The sequence below is a fragment of the Heterodontus francisci genome, chromosome 16 (assembly GCF_036365525.1).
Source record: "Heterodontus francisci isolate sHetFra1 chromosome 16, sHetFra1.hap1, whole genome shotgun sequence".
Lineage (NCBI taxonomy): Eukaryota > Metazoa > Chordata > Chondrichthyes > Heterodontiformes > Heterodontidae > Heterodontus > Heterodontus francisci.
Window position 1 is genome coordinate 66,766,432 of NC_090386.1, and position 19,838 is coordinate 66,786,269.

Genomic DNA, 19,838 nt, shown 5'->3' on the forward strand with positions numbered 1-19,838 from the left:
GACGGGAGCAGCAGGAGCAAAAAAAAAATCGATAAGTGACATCAGAGTGACGTCACAATTAACAGTGAGAGCAGTGAAACAGAGAGCTGCCGGGGTGAGTATACAGGTAAGCTTTTAATTTAATTTAATTTAAATCAAACATACCATCAAACATCACAGGCAAGCAGTTAGGTAATTGGTTGGGGAAGAAGCTAACTGTTTGGTGAGTATTTGGTAAGTGATTAAGGTCCATTCTAATCCTAATGTTTAAAATAGTAAAGAAACTAGTGGTAAGCTTAATAAAAGAAAAAGAAAATAAATAATTGAAGAAAATAATTAAGTAATTACTTAAAACACGTTAAGGATGGCAGGACAGGTGATGTGTCATGGCTGCAGCATGTGGGAGCTCCTGGATGCTAGTGTGATCCAGGGCAAACATGTCTGTAGTGTGTTTGTGGCTCGAAGAGCTTCAGCGCAGAGTCATTGAACTAGAGTCCGAGCTGCAAACACTGCGATACAATTGGGTGGGTGAAAGTTACCTGGACATTTTGTACAAGAAGATGGTCACACCCCTTGGGATACGGTCTTCTGATTTGGTCAGTGGTCAGGGATAGGAAGAGTGTGGCTGCAGCTGAGGCAGGTAAGGGGACCCAGAGGGCAGGAGCCTCAGCCTTTGTGATTGTCCACAGGTTTGAGGTTCTTTCAGCTTGTTTGGATGAGAGTGGGGGCTGCAGGGTGGATGAGCAACCTGACCATGGCACCATGGTACAGGAAGCCATTCAAGTGGAGGGAGAAAAAAGGAATGTAGTGGTAGTAGGGGACAGTGTAGTTAGAGGATTGACACTGTTCGCTGTAGCAAAGAGTGAGAGTCCAGCCGGCTGTGTTGCTTGCCTGGTGCCAAAGTTTGGGACATCTGCTCAGGGCTGGAGAGAAACTTACAGTAGGATGCAAAGGATCCAGTTGAGGTGGTCCATGTAGCTACCAACAACATAGGCAGGCAAGAAAAGAGGTTCTACATAGTCAGTATGAGGAACTAGGTGCCGAATTAAGAAACAGAACATCAAAGGTAATAATCTCTGGATTATTACCTGAGCTATGTGAAAATTGGTATAGGGCAAATAAGATCAGAGAAATTAATGCGTGGCTGAAAGACTGGTGTGGTAAAAGTGGGTTCCGGTTAGTGGGGCACCAGCACCAGTACTGGGGAAAGTGGTGGCTGTATCGTTGGGACGGTCTATACCTGAACCGTGCTGGGGCCAGTGTTCTAGCAAGCCGCATAACTAGGGAAATAGAGAGGGTTTTAAACTGAATAATGGGGGCAAGGGATCAAATTTGGTAAATCAAGGCATGGAAGAAAGGTATTAATATGGGAAATGATAAACAGACTGACAGGAAGGGACAGAGCATACAAATCTAAGAGCAAATCAACAGACAACTAGAGGTTACAAAAATAGTAAAAGGACAAAACTAAAGGCTCTGTATCTGAATGCACGTAGCATTCAAAACAAAACAGTTGAACTGAGAGTGCAAATAGAAATAAATAAGTATGATCTGATAGCCATTACAGAGACAGGGCTGCAGGACGATATAGATTGGGATCTGAATATTGAAGGGTACATGGCATTTAGAAAGGACAGGAAGCTAGGAAAAGGTGGAGGGGTAGCTCTGGTAATTAATGATGGTATTAGCGCAATAGAGAGGGATGACCTAAGTTCAGGAGACCAGGATGTAGAAGCAGTTTGGGTAGAGATGAGAAATCTTAAAGGCAAGACATCACTTGTGGGAGTGGTATATAGGCCACCTAACATTAACCACCCTGTAGGACATGGTATAAAGGAAGAAATAATGGCGGCTTGTCAGAAAGGTACAGTGATAATCATGGGGGATTTTAACCTACATATAGACTGGAAAAATCAGATGGGCAGAGGTAGCTTAGATGAGGAGTACATAGAATGTTTTCGGCATAATTTCTTGGAACAATGCGTTCTGGAGCCAACTAGAGAGCAGACTATACTAGATCTGGTATTATGCAATGAGATAGGATTAATTAATGACCTCATAGTTAAGGCACCCCTAGGTAGCAGCGATCATAATCTGATTGAATTTTACATTCAGTTTGAGGGACAGAAGAGTGGGTCCAAGACTAGTATTTTAAACTTAAATAAGGGCAATTATGAGGGCATGTAAACAGAGCTAGCTAAAGTGAACTGGCAAATCAGGTTAAGGGATAGGCCAATAGTGATGCAGTGGCAGATATTTAAGGGGATATTTCAGAATACACAGAATATATACATTTCAACGAGAAAGAAAAATTCCAAGGGTGGGATCCACCATCCGTGGTTAACTAAAACAGTTAAAGTCAGTATCAAACTTAAAGAAAAAGCCTATAATTGTGCAAAAATGGGAGGAAGATCAGAAGAATGAAGATCAGAAGAATGAAAAAAATATAAAAAAACAGCAAAGAATCACTAAAAGATTGATAAGGAAGGTAAAATTAGAGTACAAGAGAAAGCTAGCTAGAAATATAAGAGTTTCTATAGATATTTTAAAAAGAAGAGTTAACAAAGTGAGCTTGGGGAAGTAACAAGGGATAATAAGGAGATGGCAAATGAATTGAAAGGTATTTTGCATTGGGTCTTCATTATTGAGGATACAAATAACACCCCAGTATTAGCTGTAATTCAAGAAATGGAAGGGAGGGAGGAACTCAAGAAAATTAAAATCACCAGGGAAGTGGTACTGAACAAATTGTTGGAGCTGTGGACTAACAAGTCCCCGGGCCCTGATGGACTTCATCCTAGGGTGTTAAAAGAAGTGGCTAGTGAGACAGTTGATGCGTTATTTTTAATTTTCCAAAATTCCCTAGATTCGGGGAAGGTTCTGTTAGATTGGAAAAAAACGAATGTAACTCCTTTATTCAAAAAGGGAGGGAGACAGAAAGCAGGAAACTACAGGCCAGTTAGATTAACATTTGTCTAAGAGAAAATGTTAGAAGCTATTATTAAAGACATTATAGCAGGGCATTTAGAAAAATTCAAGGTAATCAGGCAGAGTCAACATCATTTTGTGAAAGGGAAATCATGTTTAACCAATTTATTGGAATTCTTTGAGGGAGTTACATGTGCTGTGGATAAAGGGAACTGGTGGATGTATTGTACTTAGATTTCCAGAAGGCATTTGAAAAGGTGCCACATCAAAGGTTATTGCAGAAAATAAAAGCTCATGGTGTAAGGGGTAACATATTGGCATGGAGAGAAGATTGGCTAGCTGACAGGAAAAAGACAGTAGGCAAAAATAGGTCATCTTCTGGTTGGCAAGATGTAACGAGTGGTGTGCCACAGGGGTCTGTGCTGGGGCCTCAACTTTATACAATTTATATAAATGACTCAGATGAAGGGACCGAAGATATGGTTGCTAAATTTGCTGATGACACAAAGATAGGTAGGAAAGTAACTTGTGAAGAGGACATAAGGAGGCTACAAAGGGATATAGATAGGTTAAGTGAGTGGGCAACTTTCTGGCAAATTGAGTATAAAGTGGGAAATTGTCCACTTTGGCAGGAAGAATAAAAAAGAAACCGATTATCTAAATGGTGAGAGATTGTGAAGCTCTGAGATGCAGAGGGATCTGGGTGCCCTAGGGCATGAATCGCAAAAGGTTAGTATGCAGGTACAGCACGTAATTAGGAAAGCTAATAGAATGTTATCGTTTATTGCGAGAGGAATTGAATACAAAAGTAGGGAGGTTATGCTTCAGCTATACAGGGCATTGGTGAGACCACATCTGGACTACTGTGTATGGTACTGGTCTCCTTATTTAAGGAAGGATGTAAATGCTTTGGAGGCAGTACAAAGAAAGTTTACTGGACTAATACCTGGAATCAGCAGGCTGTCTTACGAGGAAAGATTGGACAGGCTAGGCTTGTACCCGCTGCAATTTGGAAGAGTAAGAGGCGACTTGATTGAAACATCCAAGATCCTGAGGTGTCTTGACAGGGTGGATGTGGAAAGGATGTTTCCACTTGTAGGAGAATCTAGACCTGTTTAAAAATAAGGGGTCGCCCATTTAAGACAGAGATGAGGAGAAATTTTTTCTCTCAAAGGGTCGTGAGTCTTTGGAATTCTCTTCCTCAAAAGGCAGTGGATGCAGAGTCTTTGAATATTTTTAAGGCAGAAGTAGATAGATTCTTGATAAGCAAGGGGTGGAAGGTTATCGGGGGTAGATGGAAATGTGGAGTAATCAGTTCAGCCATGAACTTATTGAATGGCGCAGCAGGCTCCAAGGGCCGAGTGGCCTACTCTTGCTCTTAATTCTTATGTTCGTAAGCAGGAGGGCGCCCCACCCCCACCCACATAGAGGCTGCCTGATGTTACTGGGTAGCCTTTGCACGTGGCAAAATGCCAGTGATGGTGGGAAAAGGCCCTTATGGGCCTCAATTGGTCTCTGGGCGGGAAGGCTGTCCTCAACCTTCCCCACCCCTGACTAAATTCAATGGTGTTGGGAAGATGACAGGTACTCCACCTCCCCACTTTCCCTCGCAATTTATTTCCCCCACACCACCCTGTCCGTTCCTAAAGGGCTCGTAAAATTCAACCCAATGAATCCCTGTGGGGAGAAACTGTATTCCATAATCAGGCAAACAAAAACTCTAACAGGATTTCTCAGTAGCTTGGTTTGGAGTTTGTGTGTATTCCAGACACGCACCTGATCAAAACAAAGTTCTGCTGCCCCTTCCAACCCAACTATACTCACTTATTTCCTAAATATACATTAGTTTGTTCTCACAACTTTTGATCATAACTTCCTTTTTATTTATGTCTAAATCATTGTTCATTGTTTAACAATCATGTTATTAAAATGTCTGTCAATAATGGGGATTTTAGTGTAACGATTGCATGGAACTAGAATTGTCAGTAAAATAGTCAACAAATTAGATTACCTGACCTTTATTAAATGTGCTTTAATGAAACTTTTATCTTTTCATATCATTAGAGGAGGAGGTTCATTTAAAAAAAATATTTATTCAAGTCCTTTACTGCATGCTACTACAGCTGACTGATTAGGAATTGCTGTTATTTATGCTTCAGGTATTTTGATCTGTCCTTGATGGCACATTCTGCAGACATATAGCTGAAGCCACTGCTATTGACCTGCCTCTATTAATAACCCGAGCAGCAATGATTTTCTGTCAGACAGCCATTTGCTAGTGTCATAGCAACTGACAAGTCTGGACAGTATGTGTGGAGTAAGCATTCTATGCAAAGTTTTCATTCAAGCATAAAAGGCAAGCCTCCAATGTAAATACTTTTCTTCTACAGAAGAGGGCACTGTTCTCCAAAAGGTAGTTTAAATATAAAAGGTTGGAATTCAGACCTGCACTTTGCCTGCACCTTAAAATATGCTCCTCCATCCTGCACCCCCACATTTTTTTTTAACTGAAAAATTGCAAAAGAGATGATCACAATAGTACATGCACACTTGGCAGCATCTTTTTCACAGTACAGATATCGCTGGACAGTAGAGCCTGTGATTTTAACATCAATCTCACCTTCTTCACGTAAACAAAAAGCTCAGGGCAGCTATACACTGTCACTTGCTCCACTGCACTATAACTGAACACACTGCTACAAACTAACGCATAATGCGAGCTGTGATGGCCTGTGGAAAATTTACATTTTAGCACAATGTCCATGCTGTCTACTTGACCTCCCCACTCTTATGAAAGTCATTCAACATTTGAAAACACAGAGCATTAATTATTGTACCTTGTAGTACATCTTTCTTGAAAAGTGTATATATTTAGGATATTGCTGGTTGTAATTCACAAGACTGGACATCAAATGACTCAACAGCAGCCTAGGCACAAATTGAATTAAGTTTTCCTTTCAGTATAACTTGTAATGTATTGGGATAGCGTGACATCCTTTGTATTGCATTTTTAAGACTGTTGTGCCTTTCATTATTCAGACAACATTTCACATCTTTTTCCATGTTTAAGAAAAGCTTAAGCATATAGCACTGCTCCTACTAGCAATAATTGTATGAGTCACTTCCAGGATGGGGACACAGAATCAAGAGTTATGCATTAACCGCAGGCCAGTATTTTTTTAAAATAACTTCACACAGTTATCCAGTTACTGTGAAATGGAAAAAGTGCTAATCTCCATTTAGTAAAAAAAAATCAGCTGCTATCCTAATCCTATTTGTGCTGGTGAAAATTCTTCTTACATATTTCAGCACTTCTTTGCCATTTGCTCCAGAGCTGTCATGAAGATACAGATTTCATCTGGCTTTAATAACCATATGAAAATTCCTATGGTGCAGTTTCTGCATTTCATAACGTAGCAATGTGTGACTAAAGGTGCAGTGGGTCTGAGCTCAATCAATCATTTATTCAATGACGCCCAATGACCAGTCAAAAAAAAAACCTTTCACGAAAATGCAAGAAAAGACCTGAAAATAATTGTTACTGTAATGCAGGAACTTTTCCTATTTCTGAAACAATACTTGCACGTCAGTAAAAGTGACAGGAAATTAGGAATTTGTAGTATCACAGTTCAAAACACTTGGGCCAATTATAATACAAACAATAAAAATTCAATGACATTTGGAAAAATATTGTATATTTGAACAAACTTTCTGTCAAAATATAGATGCAATATTTTGCTTGGCAGCATGCACATTGAGTTGAAAGCTGTACTGCTTCTCTGCCCCAGAAAACTAACAGCTCCTCTACTGAAAAACCATTTAGCAGATAAAAAATTGTAGCATCATGGTTCAGAACTCAAAGTCAACTTTCTGTATTTTCAGAGTATGAATTGGCATGACTAAAATAGGCATCTTTCCTTTCTGTACATCTAAGACTGTGCAAACCAATTTTAGGTATTGCTCCTTAGAGCCGCTGCTATAATGCCTGTATCACTCCCCTCCGATGAGCAACTCTTCTTTCTACTGCATGAGTATGAGGGGAAGTATGGCAATCCAAAAAGAAAATGCTGTATGTTAGAACGACTATAAATTGATGCAGTATGCAAAAAGTTAATTGTTTCAGAAAGTGATGATTGGAACAGTGTGAGCTGGTATTTTGTTATTTGGCTCTCGTGTTGACAATGCTCTTCAGCTGAACAGGTGATTGTAGAGACGTCTTTTCATTTACGTAGACCTGTGGGGAAAATAAGAGACCAGTCTATAAATATTTTGGACTCTGTTTTTCAAGCCTTTTCTATTTAACTTAAAACAATCTGTTTCCTCTACAGCTCAGTGAATATAGCCAGTGGTTAGGTGAGCCATACCAGGCTAGTCGCAGATTTGATTCCTGGTCTGATAGAGGACATTAAAAACAAATATGCCAATTCTGGTTTAGGGAGGGGAAGATCTTCCCTGTTCAGAATCATTATCTATCAACCTTTATTCTAAGTGGGTGGGTGTCTGTTAAAGGCTGGATCAGCCTTGGCTTTGATGCCCCCAACAAACAAAGAGTGTCAGCATTCACTGTCAAAGTGAACATGAATAATGGCCAAGGGTAAGGTACTGAAGGATGACTTGTGCAACCAGAACCATACTCCCAGTAAGCAGTCAAAAGCTTCAGTGAAAGAAGGGGCATAAAAATGAGCAAAACGCAAAACCTGTTCGTGGCAGAAAGAATTTTATTAACAACTTCTCCAAATGCAAACAATAAAATAGAACTTAAAATAAATGTGAAGGAAATTAAAATAACAAAATCATTTGTAATCCCCAGAGGATAGACTCACCATTATGCAGCTTTCTTTGGACTGGAACAATGAGGGTCAAGGGCTATTGCACTACTGTAGTCATCTCAAAGAAAGCTTTCCCCAAGATAGAACTTCCTGTAGTGGACTATTCCATCCAGTGGTCCAGCTAATAATTAACAAAACCCACTGTCCAGTAAATGATGAACGCTAGCAATCAAGAGGGATGAGTAAGCAGTAATAAAAGACAGCCCAAGAACTCGGACCCAGGACTAGCTGCTTAGGAGGCTGATGCTTTAGTATAAGTTACCAGAATCAAAACAATATTTAACTTCTCACATTACGGGTTTATTTCCTATCCCTGGATTCCCATTGCTGTTAGGGGTCTACACTGTGGAATTTGCAGGACATCTCCCATCATTAATGATTTCATTTTCAATACAATCCAATGCAAAATGCTGAATATGTCCATTTCATTCAGTCTAACTAGTAATTATATCAGTACTTAACCTTGCAACAGAAGAACCTAGAAAAGACTGAAATGAATGAAAAAATCCTCAAAATAACCTGCAGAATGCGTATCCTGCAATCAGTTTGAACATAGGAAAAAACAGAAGTAGGAAAGACTCTGCAGTCCACGTGACTGATCCCAAATTGTAACTCTACAAGTCACTTTATAGTATAGAAATTAATCCATCAATGAAACTCCAATTAAATTCAGGATTGGAAGGGTACTTACAAATCTAGTTCTGTTTAAGAAATACTTTCTTAGGAAATCCTGGAAATAATTAGTTCTTCTTTGTTGGACATTGGTCCTCATATTCATTAAACATTAAAGTGAGTACTTTGAGTCTCATCTTTGGCTTCACCTTAATGAAGTTTCTGAGCCTTGACCCCAGATACTGCCTGTTACAAAAATTTCCAGCATGAAGTACATCAGGGACAACAGGCCACAAAATAATTCCACTCCATTTTATGGCTGTGTCAGGGCAGTCAACTAAAGTTATGTAATGTTTCAGATTGAGAATGCTAATTGAAGGGGATCTTTTAACACTGAATCAATTTGCTGTTTAATTTAATACTTTGTTGATAATCAGCTTTAAGTTAAGTGCAGAGTTTCAAACAGGAGTTCAATGTTATATTGGAGGGTGGGGGAGGTAATTTTACAAACCCATGATGCTACGGCAGCTTCATTCATTGGCATGGCAAATGGGAAATTCGGGCATGTCCAATTTCCCAATTTGCACTGCAAGCCCGTGAGGCACCCTGCTGATAGTGGGGAGATTGCAAATTCATCCCCAGTGAATCCTGTAAAGCTTCTGTCTTGTTTCCAATCAGTATCAGTGCCCCCTATAAAAGTGTTGTGGCTTTATTCAGGCAAGATTGCTAAAATGGAAAATAGACAGGTTAAAGGTATTGCGTGTTGCTGGTACAAAAAGCCATTATGGTGACAGGAGGTAATTACTTACAGATAAACTGGCTTTAATAGTACATGAGAGGGTTTCTGAGGCACATGGTAGACGGAGAATGAATCAAATCCACCTATAAAATCAACTGCAATCACAACATAATTGTAAATAAATAATATGTATGAAAAACACCTTCGCATGGTTAAAACAAAGTAACCAAACAGCAATTTTAAATAAAAAATATAACAAACTGATTAAGATAAAGTTAAAATGAAAACAAAAAAAAAGTTGTGATACAAGAGCATGCAGATAAAATCCCACTTTCAACAACAAATTTGAGAAAGTATTGCTTCAAGTAGAAAGCAGTGGACAGAAAGGTTCCTGCTCTACTAATTCTAATCCAATATAATTTGAAACCTGTGGGACATCATTGTTGCAATTTCCAATAGGCGCTAAATGCTGTCAACAATATGAAGAGTTGAAGAAGCCTTATATGCTATGGGATTTGATGAAAAATACCCCACTTCCCTCTATTCGACTTTGATTGCCATTTTAAAAATTAAAATACAACCATGCAGTATTAGACACTGCCAAGGTCTGTGTTTGAACCCAGGCTTGATACTTATTCTAACTCAATTCCCTGTAATGACAGATTAAAGGTGTGTGAGCGCTGAATTAACACCCACAGCTGAAGCTCACGCTTGTTTATTCTCTTACTTTTCATGACTTCCAGCTCTAAGGACTTACAGCTCATTAACTAAGTAATCTTTAGTTAAGTGCATTTTTCATTTGTTCTTTAAAGTCAACCATGATTCAAAACTGTTTAAGAGCTTTTCAGGAGTGCAACCAGATCTAATGCAATTGGGAAAGGAAAGGTAGAAGACAGCCTCCATCACTTTCCCTTCTTATTTACAATTTAAGATTACTCCCTATATGTAGCAGTTAGCAGATATGTGCCCATAGAGCCCTTACAAAGATAAAAAGGATCACTCTGGTACTGTCCAGTTTAAAGTAAGAAAGCATTTCAAAAAGCATTACGTACGTTAGTGTTCAAAGTGTAGAAAGACACCAGAACTGAGAGATTATCAAGAAAGATTAAACAGACTGGCGCACTTTTCTCTAGAAGGCAAAGACTGAGTGGGGACTCGACAGAGGTTGTTAAGATTATGAAATGGTTTGCTAGGGTAGATGTAGAGAAGATGTTTTTACTTGTGGTGAGACCAAAACTAGGGCCTGTAAACAACGTTCTCTCTAAATTTAGTTTTGAGTGCGCAGGTGATTTATTTAAGTGCGCGGCCCCTTTAAATCCTTTTGTGCACCAGTGATAACTTAAAGGGGCCGACTTGTGTGCGGCCAATGCAGGAACTTTTGGGTTCCTGTGTGGCTTACAGGAACGTTGGCCATAAATTAGGATAGTCACTAAGAAATCCAATAGGGCGTTCAGGAGAAACCTCTTTACCTAGAGTGTGGTGAGAATGTGGAACTCACTACCACAGGGAGTAGTTGAGGTGAATAGCATAGATGCATTTAAGGGAAAGCTGGATAAGCAAATGAGGGAGAAATGAAGGGAAGGATATACTGATGGGGTTACATGAAGAGGAATGGGAGGAGGCTCATGTGGAACCTACACACCAGCATGTTGGGCTGACTGACTAGTTTCTGTGCTGTAAATACTTAGTAATACTTTATAACATGATGTTCCATGATACCAAACACAGCCCAAAGCAAGCCTGCAGTAAAGGTCTTCATGAAAATAAATACATTTTCTCAAAGTTGAATGAATATAAAGTATTATCCATCTTTATTATGTTAAGATCAGGTGAGAAAGAGGTCTAGGGTTCCCTTTCAGCCTTCACTTGGTCTTACTGTAACAGGGTTTTATTTTTTAAACACTCTGTTTTTAGCTCCCCCTTGGTGAATCCTTGTTCACCACTTTCCAATTATAAGGCAAAGGAACCAGCACAAACAGACTTTCTTAGGTTTAAAGAAGAATAGATTAAATTTATTAAACTTAAGCTCTAATTTGGTTAACGCCTATGGGTACACAACACGCCCATGCAAGCATGCATACACGATACACACATGCAGATAGAGACAGAAAGAAAACAGATGAAATAAAGTGGAAAAGTTTGAGGCAATATCTGAGGAGTATTTTTGTGTTACAGTTCTTCGAGCTCACTATAGTGTCCTTTATTGTAGGTAGATCTTGCTTTTCATTGGGGCCCAGTATTCTTCTTAAACTTTGTTTGCTGTAGGAGACTTTTCTCTCTTGGGGTTCATGTGTCTTTAGTGGATTTGGAATTCCATTAGAAAGAGATGGGAGCAGGCAGACAGGAGAGGCTGTGGCAAGCCAGCCAGGAGAGACCTTCTCAGTCCAGGAGCATTCTGCTTTCTGCCCAAACTGTTTGTACAAATTCAAAAAACTCAGGTTGCCCAGCAGGCTAGTTATGTTGCTAGCTGGTTTGACCTTGTCCGTTTGTGTATTTGGCCATCTTAGCAGTCAACCTGGAATGCGAGGTCCCCCATCTTCAGCGTCTGGTGATGAAAAGTCCACTGTGGGTTGAATGTGTCAGGGAATGGTCCTTTGTCCTTTCCAAGCACTGCCTGTTAATATGCAAATGTTTTTCCACCCAAGGGCCCATTGTGGGTTGAATGTGTCAGGGAATGGCTGCTTTGTCCTTCCAAACACTGTCTGTTAATATGCAAATGTCTTTCCAGCCAGGATCTGGCAATTTTTTTTAAAGCAAGTCCTTTCTTCATTTCAATAACAGTTTGAAATTTAATGTCCATGTGGTGAAATTAATATGCCTCATGCCTGGCAGGTGGGGACCTGTATGACAATTACTATACATGTAACAGAAAGGTCATTTTAACACTCTACAAGACAAATGGACAATTGACATTTACCTACTGCTACATCCATTTACTTACATATTCCAATTAAAAAGACATCTCCTTCTAATTATGTAAAAGTATGGAAAAATGTCATTGGTTTGCTACAAAGGATTTTGCGTAAAGGAGAGAAGTCAAGATGCCAGTAGTTCTGAGTCAAGCCAAATACCTTAGATTAAGTGGAACAGGCAAATTAGCTATAATATAATTAGAGAAGCATGGAGCAGACATGGTGGTCAATGAACCCAAGACATTCTGCTAATTGAAACTGGCCTTAACAAAGTTCATAACAAGCTGAAATGTCATATGGCACAGAGAAGAAAAAAAATTAGAATATGATTAAGTGAGAATGAAACTGAAGTAACAGTCAATGCACCATATAACCTATTATCATTGATTATTTTAACAGGACCGGTTCATTATTTCTTATTTGTCTAACTACACTAACATCAATCATTCCCTCTACATGTGTTACAGTGGTTAGCATAGAGTATAGTAAAGGAATTAAAATAACACTCATCAGAGCAGGTAAGCTATATGCTGGTTGTCTGCAGCTACTGTGCTTCTTTGGACTGATACAACGATATAGGTCAGGAATGGAGGCGGACGGGGTCCGAAAATAGTGACGCCAGCCAGCATGCTGGTTTCTTGGCACCGCCGGCCATTTTGGGGGAGCCCAGCAAGGCTGCCTGCCCCGTGAGGTGGGCAGCCAATTAGGCTCATTAAGAGCCTTGTAACAGTAAGCAAAGGAGGCCAAATGGGATTTTCAGTTGGCCTCCAGTTTCCTGACGCTACAGGGGGAAGATCAACGGTCTGGAGGCAAGCACCCAGCAGCAGGCCTACAGGCCCTTCCTACTTGCCTGGGTGTGGGTGCAGCCAAAGGCTACCCTGTAGAGGGATGCCCCTTCCACCACTGCCCCCAACCCCACCTGTAGGGTTTTGAGAATTGTATTGTGCATATTGTTTACTTGAGGCTCCCATACACACATGAGCCAGCAGAGGGAGCTGAAAGTGAAAGTAAAACAGAATAAAGAAGACTTCATTATGTTCAACAGCAGACTGCTTCAGTCTCAGTCTCTACCTCATATTTCTTATTAAACCCAGCTAAACCTTGCTCCAGTCCCGAGAAGCAAGAAGGAAACAGATGGTGAAAAACAGGAAACATTGCTTTTAGGTATGAAATTTATGGAAGATTTTTGTCTGTTATTTGAAGACAGTATTTTTAGCTGGAGACTGTGTTGTATTGACCCACAGGAAGCTGGTATAGCATACACTCACACACTGATCACTCCAAAATAACCAGCCAATCAAAAAAAAGTATATAATCTCAGATCATTGCAGAGAAGTTTCCTCTGAAAAGAACTCAATCCCGGATCCTTGATCGCACATTATCACTGCATTGCTGAACAATATGGCATTGCCTATGCCCAACCTATCACTTTTTGATGTGCATTCAGAGCCATCATCTGTATCCCCACATTGGTAAAAATGGCTGTGACAGCTCAAAGGCAAGATGGCAGGTTTTGCAATCACAAATGACACAAGGAAAAAGGCCTTACTTCTACAGTATGGAGGTGCAGAATTAGAAGAGGGGCTTACGCCTGAGCAAAATGACTACAGCTCAGCAAAAAATGCATTGATGACCTACTTTGCACCTAAGAAAAACACCATATATGAAACCATTGTATTCTGACGCACTAAGCAAGAAGCAAATGAGACAATTGGCCAACATTACACGTAATTGAGGCTATTAGCAACCAAATTTTACTTCAGTGATGTTGAACAGGAAATCAAAACACAAATAATCGAAGGCTGGCTCTCCAGTCAACTATGCCAAAGAGCCCTCAAGAAAGACAGAAAGCTGCCAGAGTTGTTGGAACTAGCAAGATCACTATCGCTGTCAGAGTCCAGAGCTTCTGAAGTTGAGGCTGTTCGCAGTAACTACCACACTCCAAGTTCAACTCCTGTGAACACTATTTATCATTCATGTGTCAGGAAACCACCTACAAAGCAACAGCAGCCGTCTCGCAAACAGAGCTGCGACTTATCCACATCAGACAGAGTGTCCTGCTACTGGTTAGCAGAGTACAGCTTGTGGAAAACCAAACAACTTTGTTTGTGTTTGCTGCTCATCAACAAAATCAACTACTAAGACCAATACCAACATAAGGTTTCCACGTATGCGTACCACAGCAAAAAGATGAGAGAATATAGCCAGTGTAGATGCAGATGATCCTGAACATACTTTTGTCCTCTCTCTCAGACACAGCAAACAGCCACATGTGGCAGTGACCACTGGCTGCTCGAATGTAGATGTTCTCATAGATGAAGGAACTTCTGTCAATGTCATGGGAGACAGAACATTCAACAAACTTCAAGATTTCCCCATTTTCTGCAAACCAGGGAATATGAAAATTTCCCTTGCAACAGTGAAAAACCACTGAAAATTCTCAGAACTTTTGAAATGCCAGTCTCATTCAAAGACACTAAAACGAATGCTGTATTCTATGTCATATCTGGAGAATATGACACGCTTAGAAGTTTCCACACAGCAACAGATCTGCATGTGATTGCAGTCACATACACGATTCCGTCGCATAACAAAAACAAACATTCTCAAACTGTATGCTGATTGTTTCACTGGTATCGGCAAACTGAAAAGTGCTACATGCAAGCTGCATGTAGACCCTAATGTGCCCCCAGTTGCGCATCAACGGCGACAAATACAATTTCATGTCAGGAAACAGAGAAGGAACTTCAACACCTACTTGACCTTGACATTAATGAGAAAGTTGGGGATGAGCCTACCCCTTGGGTCTCACCCATACAAGTCATCAAGAAACCCAAGAGAGAGAACCAGATTAGAAACTGCGTTGATGTGTGATTACCAAACCAAGCTATACAACGAGAAAGACACTTCACACTGACAATTGATCATATCATAGAGAAATTGAATGGTGCTAAACACTTTGCTAAACTTGACCTCAATGCAGTCTACTATCAAACTGAGCTTGCCGAAGAATCGAGATATCTTACTGTATTATCTACTCACATTGGATTTTCTCGATACAAGAGGCTAATTTTGGAGTCAATTCAGCAGCTGAGGTATTTCAGCACTTGATTCAATCTGCACTTCAAGGACTTGAAGGCACGCTGAACATCAGTGATGACATTCTCATCTATGGCTCCACCGAAGGTGACCTCGAGACACGCCTACATGCATTCAGACAACAACTCATGAGAATGTAACCTCATTTTGAACAAAGACAAGTGCTTGTTCAATGAAAGCAGAATTGAATTCTTCAGTCACCTGTTCAGTGGTGAAGGAGTATCACCAGATCCACGGAAAGTTGAAGCCATTGCAAACGCTATGGATCCTACAAATGTACAGGAAGTCCGGAGTCTGCGAGGACTTGTCACGTACTGCAGTCGTTTCATTCCTGACCTCGTTATGCTATCTGCCCCCTACACGATCTGACAAAAGAGACTATCAAGTGGAAATGGACTAAATCACACAAACTGGCGGTACACCAGATCAAACAACGTTTGTCAGGAAATTGCACAAATGCCTATTTTGACCCTGAGAAAACCACCCAGCTAGTTGTGGATGCAAGCCCGGTTGGCTTCGGTGCAGTGCTTGTACAGAAAGACAAGACAGGTAACCCATCAATCGTTGTGATGGCAAGCCGATCGTTAACACTGATAGAGTAATTTTATTCACAAACAGAGAGAGAAGCACTCTCAATCACATGGGGTATCTTACACTTTCATCTCTATATGGAAACGAAATTAAAGTAATAACTGCTCATAGACCATTTGTGAGCTTGTTTAACAATCCACATAGCAAACCACCCACTCGAAAAGAACATTGGATACTCAAACTACAAGAGTACGAGTTCCACGTTGAGTATCAGCCAGGCCAGCTCAACCCAGCGGACTATATTTTGCAACATCTGCTGCCGACAGTCGGTCCTACTAGTTGTGAGGAAAAGGTTGCTGAACAACATCTTAACTACGTAAACATAAATGCAGTGCCAAAGTCATTAAAAAAAGCTGACATTAAAGCAGCCACAAAACAAGATGAGGCTTTGCAATTATGTATGAAGGCTATGAAATGTTGAAACTGGAAAGACGTGATCAAGAAAGCGTCTACAAATGAATTTGCTCACACGCTACCGAGTCTTCACAATGTTCAAAATGAACTCACTGTTACAATCACATCTGATCTCGCATTATGCAACAACTGTATTGTCATTCCACACTCATTAAGGGAATGTGATATAACACATGAAGGACACCAGGGAATTGTCAAAACCAAACAACTCCTTAGGGTAAAGGTATGGTTCCCAGGAACTGACCACATGATTGAACACAAAATCAGTGTTTGCCATATCAAGTAGCCACAATGTCAAATCTTCATAATTCTTTCAAGATGTTTGAACTACCACTACGACCATGGATTGAAGTTAGCGTAGATTTCACAGATTTGCCCACAGGTGAACACCTACTTTTTGTCACTGCCTTGTTTGGAATCCCTCAAATGGTAAGAAGTGACAATGAACCGCATTCAACAGTGATGAGTTCAGCAAATTCACACACTACCTAGAGTTCACTCTTTGGAAAATCACACCCCATTGGCCAAGAGCTAATGGAGAAATCAAATGATTTATGCAAACATTGAAAAAATACGTACAGCTACAGCTGAGAACAAGTCATAGAAGCAAGAACTATATCACTTTCTTTGTAATTACAGAACGACTCCTCATTCGACTACTGCAAAACCTCCAGCTACATTCAGCTTTGCACACATCTTCCTGAGCTACCCTGCGGAGCTAATGATCAACATGAACGCGATCAAGAACGGGAAGATCGAATGAAGGTAAATGCAGAGTGAAACATGAAATTTAGAGCTACACTGCTAAAGCTAGGAGATAAAGTATTGTGAAACGTGATGGTCATATTGGAAAGCAAACAACTCCTTATGACATCCAACCATTTGTGTGTCCAACACAAAAGGATCAATAAAAGCAAAATACTGCGGATGCTGGAAATCTGAAACAAAAACAAGAAATGCTGGATTCACTCAGCAGGTCTGGCAGCATCTGTGGAAAGAGAAGCAGAGTTAACGTTTCGGGTCAGTGACCCTTCTTCGGAACTGACAAATATTAGAAAAGTCACAGATTATAAACAAGTGAGGTGGGGGTTGGGCAAGAGATAACAAAGGAGAAGGTGCAGATTGGACCAGGCCACATAGCTGACCAAAAGGTCACGGAGCAAAGGCAAACAATATGTTAATGGTGTTTTGAAAGACAAAGCATTAGTACAGATTAGGTGTGAATATACTGAATATAGAACATCAGCAAGTGCAAACCTGAAGAAAAACAACCTGAAAAAAACAGTGGGTAAGCAAACTGAACAAACTAAGATGAAATGAAATAAATGCAAAAAAAGATTGTAAAAAATGTAAAAAGGAATGCAAAAAAAAGGAAGAAAAAATAACTAAAAATGACTAAAAATGAAAGTAAAGTGGGGGGCTGTCATGCTCTGAAATTATTGAACTCAATGTTCAGTCCGGCAGGCTGTAGTGTGCCTAATCGGTAGATGAGATGCTGTTCCTCGAGCTTGCGTTGATGTTCACTGGAACACTGCAGCAATCCCAGGACAGAGATGTGAGCATGAGAGCAGGGGGAGTGTTGAAATGGCAAGCAACCGGAAGCTCAGGGTCCTGCTTGCGGACTGAGCGGAGATGTTCCGCAAAGCGGTCACCCAGTCTGCGCTTGGTCTCCCCAATGTAGAGGAGACCACACTGTGAGCAGCGAATACAGTATACTGCATTGAAAGAAGTACAAGTAAATCGCTGCTTCACCTGAAAGGAGTGTTTGGGGCCTGGGATAGTGAGGAGAGAGGAGGTAAATGGGCAGGTATTACACCTCCTGCGATTGCAAGGGAAGGTGCCCTGGGACGGGGACGAGGTGGTGGGGGTAATGGAGGAGTGGACCAGGGTGTCGCGGAGGGAACGATCCCTTCGGAATGCTGACAGGGGAAGGGAGGGGAAGATGCGACTGGTAGTGGCATCACGCTGGAGGTGGCGAAAATGGCGGAGGATGATCCTTTGGATATGGAGGCTGGTGGGATGAAAAGTGAGGACAAGGGGAACCCTGTCACGGTTCTGGGAGGGAGGGGAAGGGGTGAGGGTAGAGGTGCGGGGAATGGGTCGGACACGGTTGAGGGCCCTGTCAACCACAGTGGGGGGAAATCCTCGGTTGAGGAAAAAGGAGGTCATATCAGAAGCACCGTCATGGAAGGTAGCATCATCAGAGCAGATGCGTCGGAGACGGAGAAACTGGGAGAATGGAATGGAGTCCTTACAGGAGGTAGGGTGTGAAGAAGTGTAGTCGAGGTAGCTGTGGGAGTCAGTGGGCTTATAATGGATATTGGTAGACAACCTATCCCCAGAGATGGAGACAGAGAAGTCGAGGAAGGGAAGTGTCAGAGATGGACCATGTAAAGGTGAGAGAAGGGTGGAAATTGGAAGCAAAGTTGATAAAGTTTTCTAGTTCGGGGCGGGAGCAGGAAACGGCACCGATACAGTCATCAATGTACCGGAAAAAGAGTTGGGGGAGGGGGCCTGAGTAGGACTGGAACAAAGAATGCTCGACATATCCCACAAAAAGACAGGCATAACTAGGACCCATGCGGGTACCCATAGCGACACCTTTTACTTGAAGGAAGTGCGTGGAGTTGAAGGAGAAGTTGTTCAATGTGAGAACAAGTTCAGCCAGGCGGAGGAGGGTGGTGGTGGATGGGGACTGGTTGGGCCTCTGTTCCAGGAAGAAGCGGAGAGCCCTCAAACCATCCTGGTGGGGGATGGAGGTGTAGAGCGATTGGACGTCCATAGTGAAGAGGAGGCGGTTGGGACCAGGAAACTGGAAATTGTCAAAATGACGTAGGGCATCAGAAGAGTCACGGATGTAGGTGGGAAGAGACTGGACCAGCGGAGAAAAGATAGAGTCTAGATAGGAAGAAATAAGTTCAGTTGGGCAGGCGCAGGCTGACACAATGGGTCTGCCGGGACAGTCCCGTTTGTGGATTTTGGGAAGGAGGTAGAAGCGGGCTGTCCGGGGTTGCGGGACTATGAGGTTGGAAGCTGTAGAGGGAAGATCTCCAGAGGAGATGAGGTCAGTGACAGTCCTTTGGACGGTGGCTTGATGTTCGGTGGTGGGGTCATGGTCCAGAGGGAGGTAGGAAGAGGTGTCTGTGATCAATGATCACTGCCAAATGTGATTCGCAAATCATCACAAGAAACGTATCATTCTTCCAAGCACTGAAAACACCACTCGTTAGCATTGAATCCAATTTTGAATTCGAGATCTCAGATGAAGAACATGAGTCAAATGAGACTACACCTGATGTCAGATGATATCCTACTCGTGAGAGAAAACGGCCACTGTCGTTAAGTGACTATGTTATGAAGTGAACTATTTATGTTTAAGTTTATTGTTTACACTTTTGGGAACAAACCATTGAAACATGCTAGCTGGAATTTTACACCCCCAAACGGGCGGGCTGGAGGCAGAGGGGGATGGGGGGGGGGCCGTTCCCGTCCCCGCTGCAATTTTATGCAGGGTTGCAGCAGTGATAAACGGCTCACCCACCCCTGGCCAATCAAGGCCCTTAAGTGGCTGATTTACTGGCTCTTAAGAGCCCCCGCCCACCGCCACAAATATTTTACCCTTGACGGCCAGATGGCAGAAGCCTCAAAAAGCCTGCCTGGTAAAACCAGGCAGCCTTCTTGCGGGTTGGTGGGGGCCCTCCTGATCGGGCACCCTGTGCCCCGCAGAGGGCCGGC

At 41.6% G+C, this 19,838-nt stretch overlaps 1 protein-coding gene across 3 annotated transcripts in view; it reads right to left on the reverse strand.

The window, feature by feature from the left end:
- Positions 1-6,585: 6,585 nt before the first annotated feature.
- The window catches only part of LOC137378165 (sodium/potassium-transporting ATPase subunit beta-1-interacting protein 3-like), a 253,365-nt gene continuing 240,112 nt past the window's right edge, over positions 6,586-19,838 (reverse strand). Inside the window, exons 1-2 of one of the 3 annotated variants that reach the window (XR_010976574.1) lie at positions 7,731-7,904; positions 6,586-7,141 (exon numbers count right to left, since the gene is read on the reverse strand). Coding sequence is in view for 2 of the 3 variants with exons in the window: in XM_068048306.1 (XP_067904407.1) it covers positions 7,132-7,141; positions 9,158-9,242 (95 nt within the window). In the remaining variant the exon portion in view is untranslated. Of the gene's footprint in view, positions 7,142-7,730; positions 7,905-9,153; positions 9,243-19,838 lie in introns of those variants that run through there. The other 2 variants (XM_068048306.1, XM_068048307.1) reach the window with 2 other exon arrangements.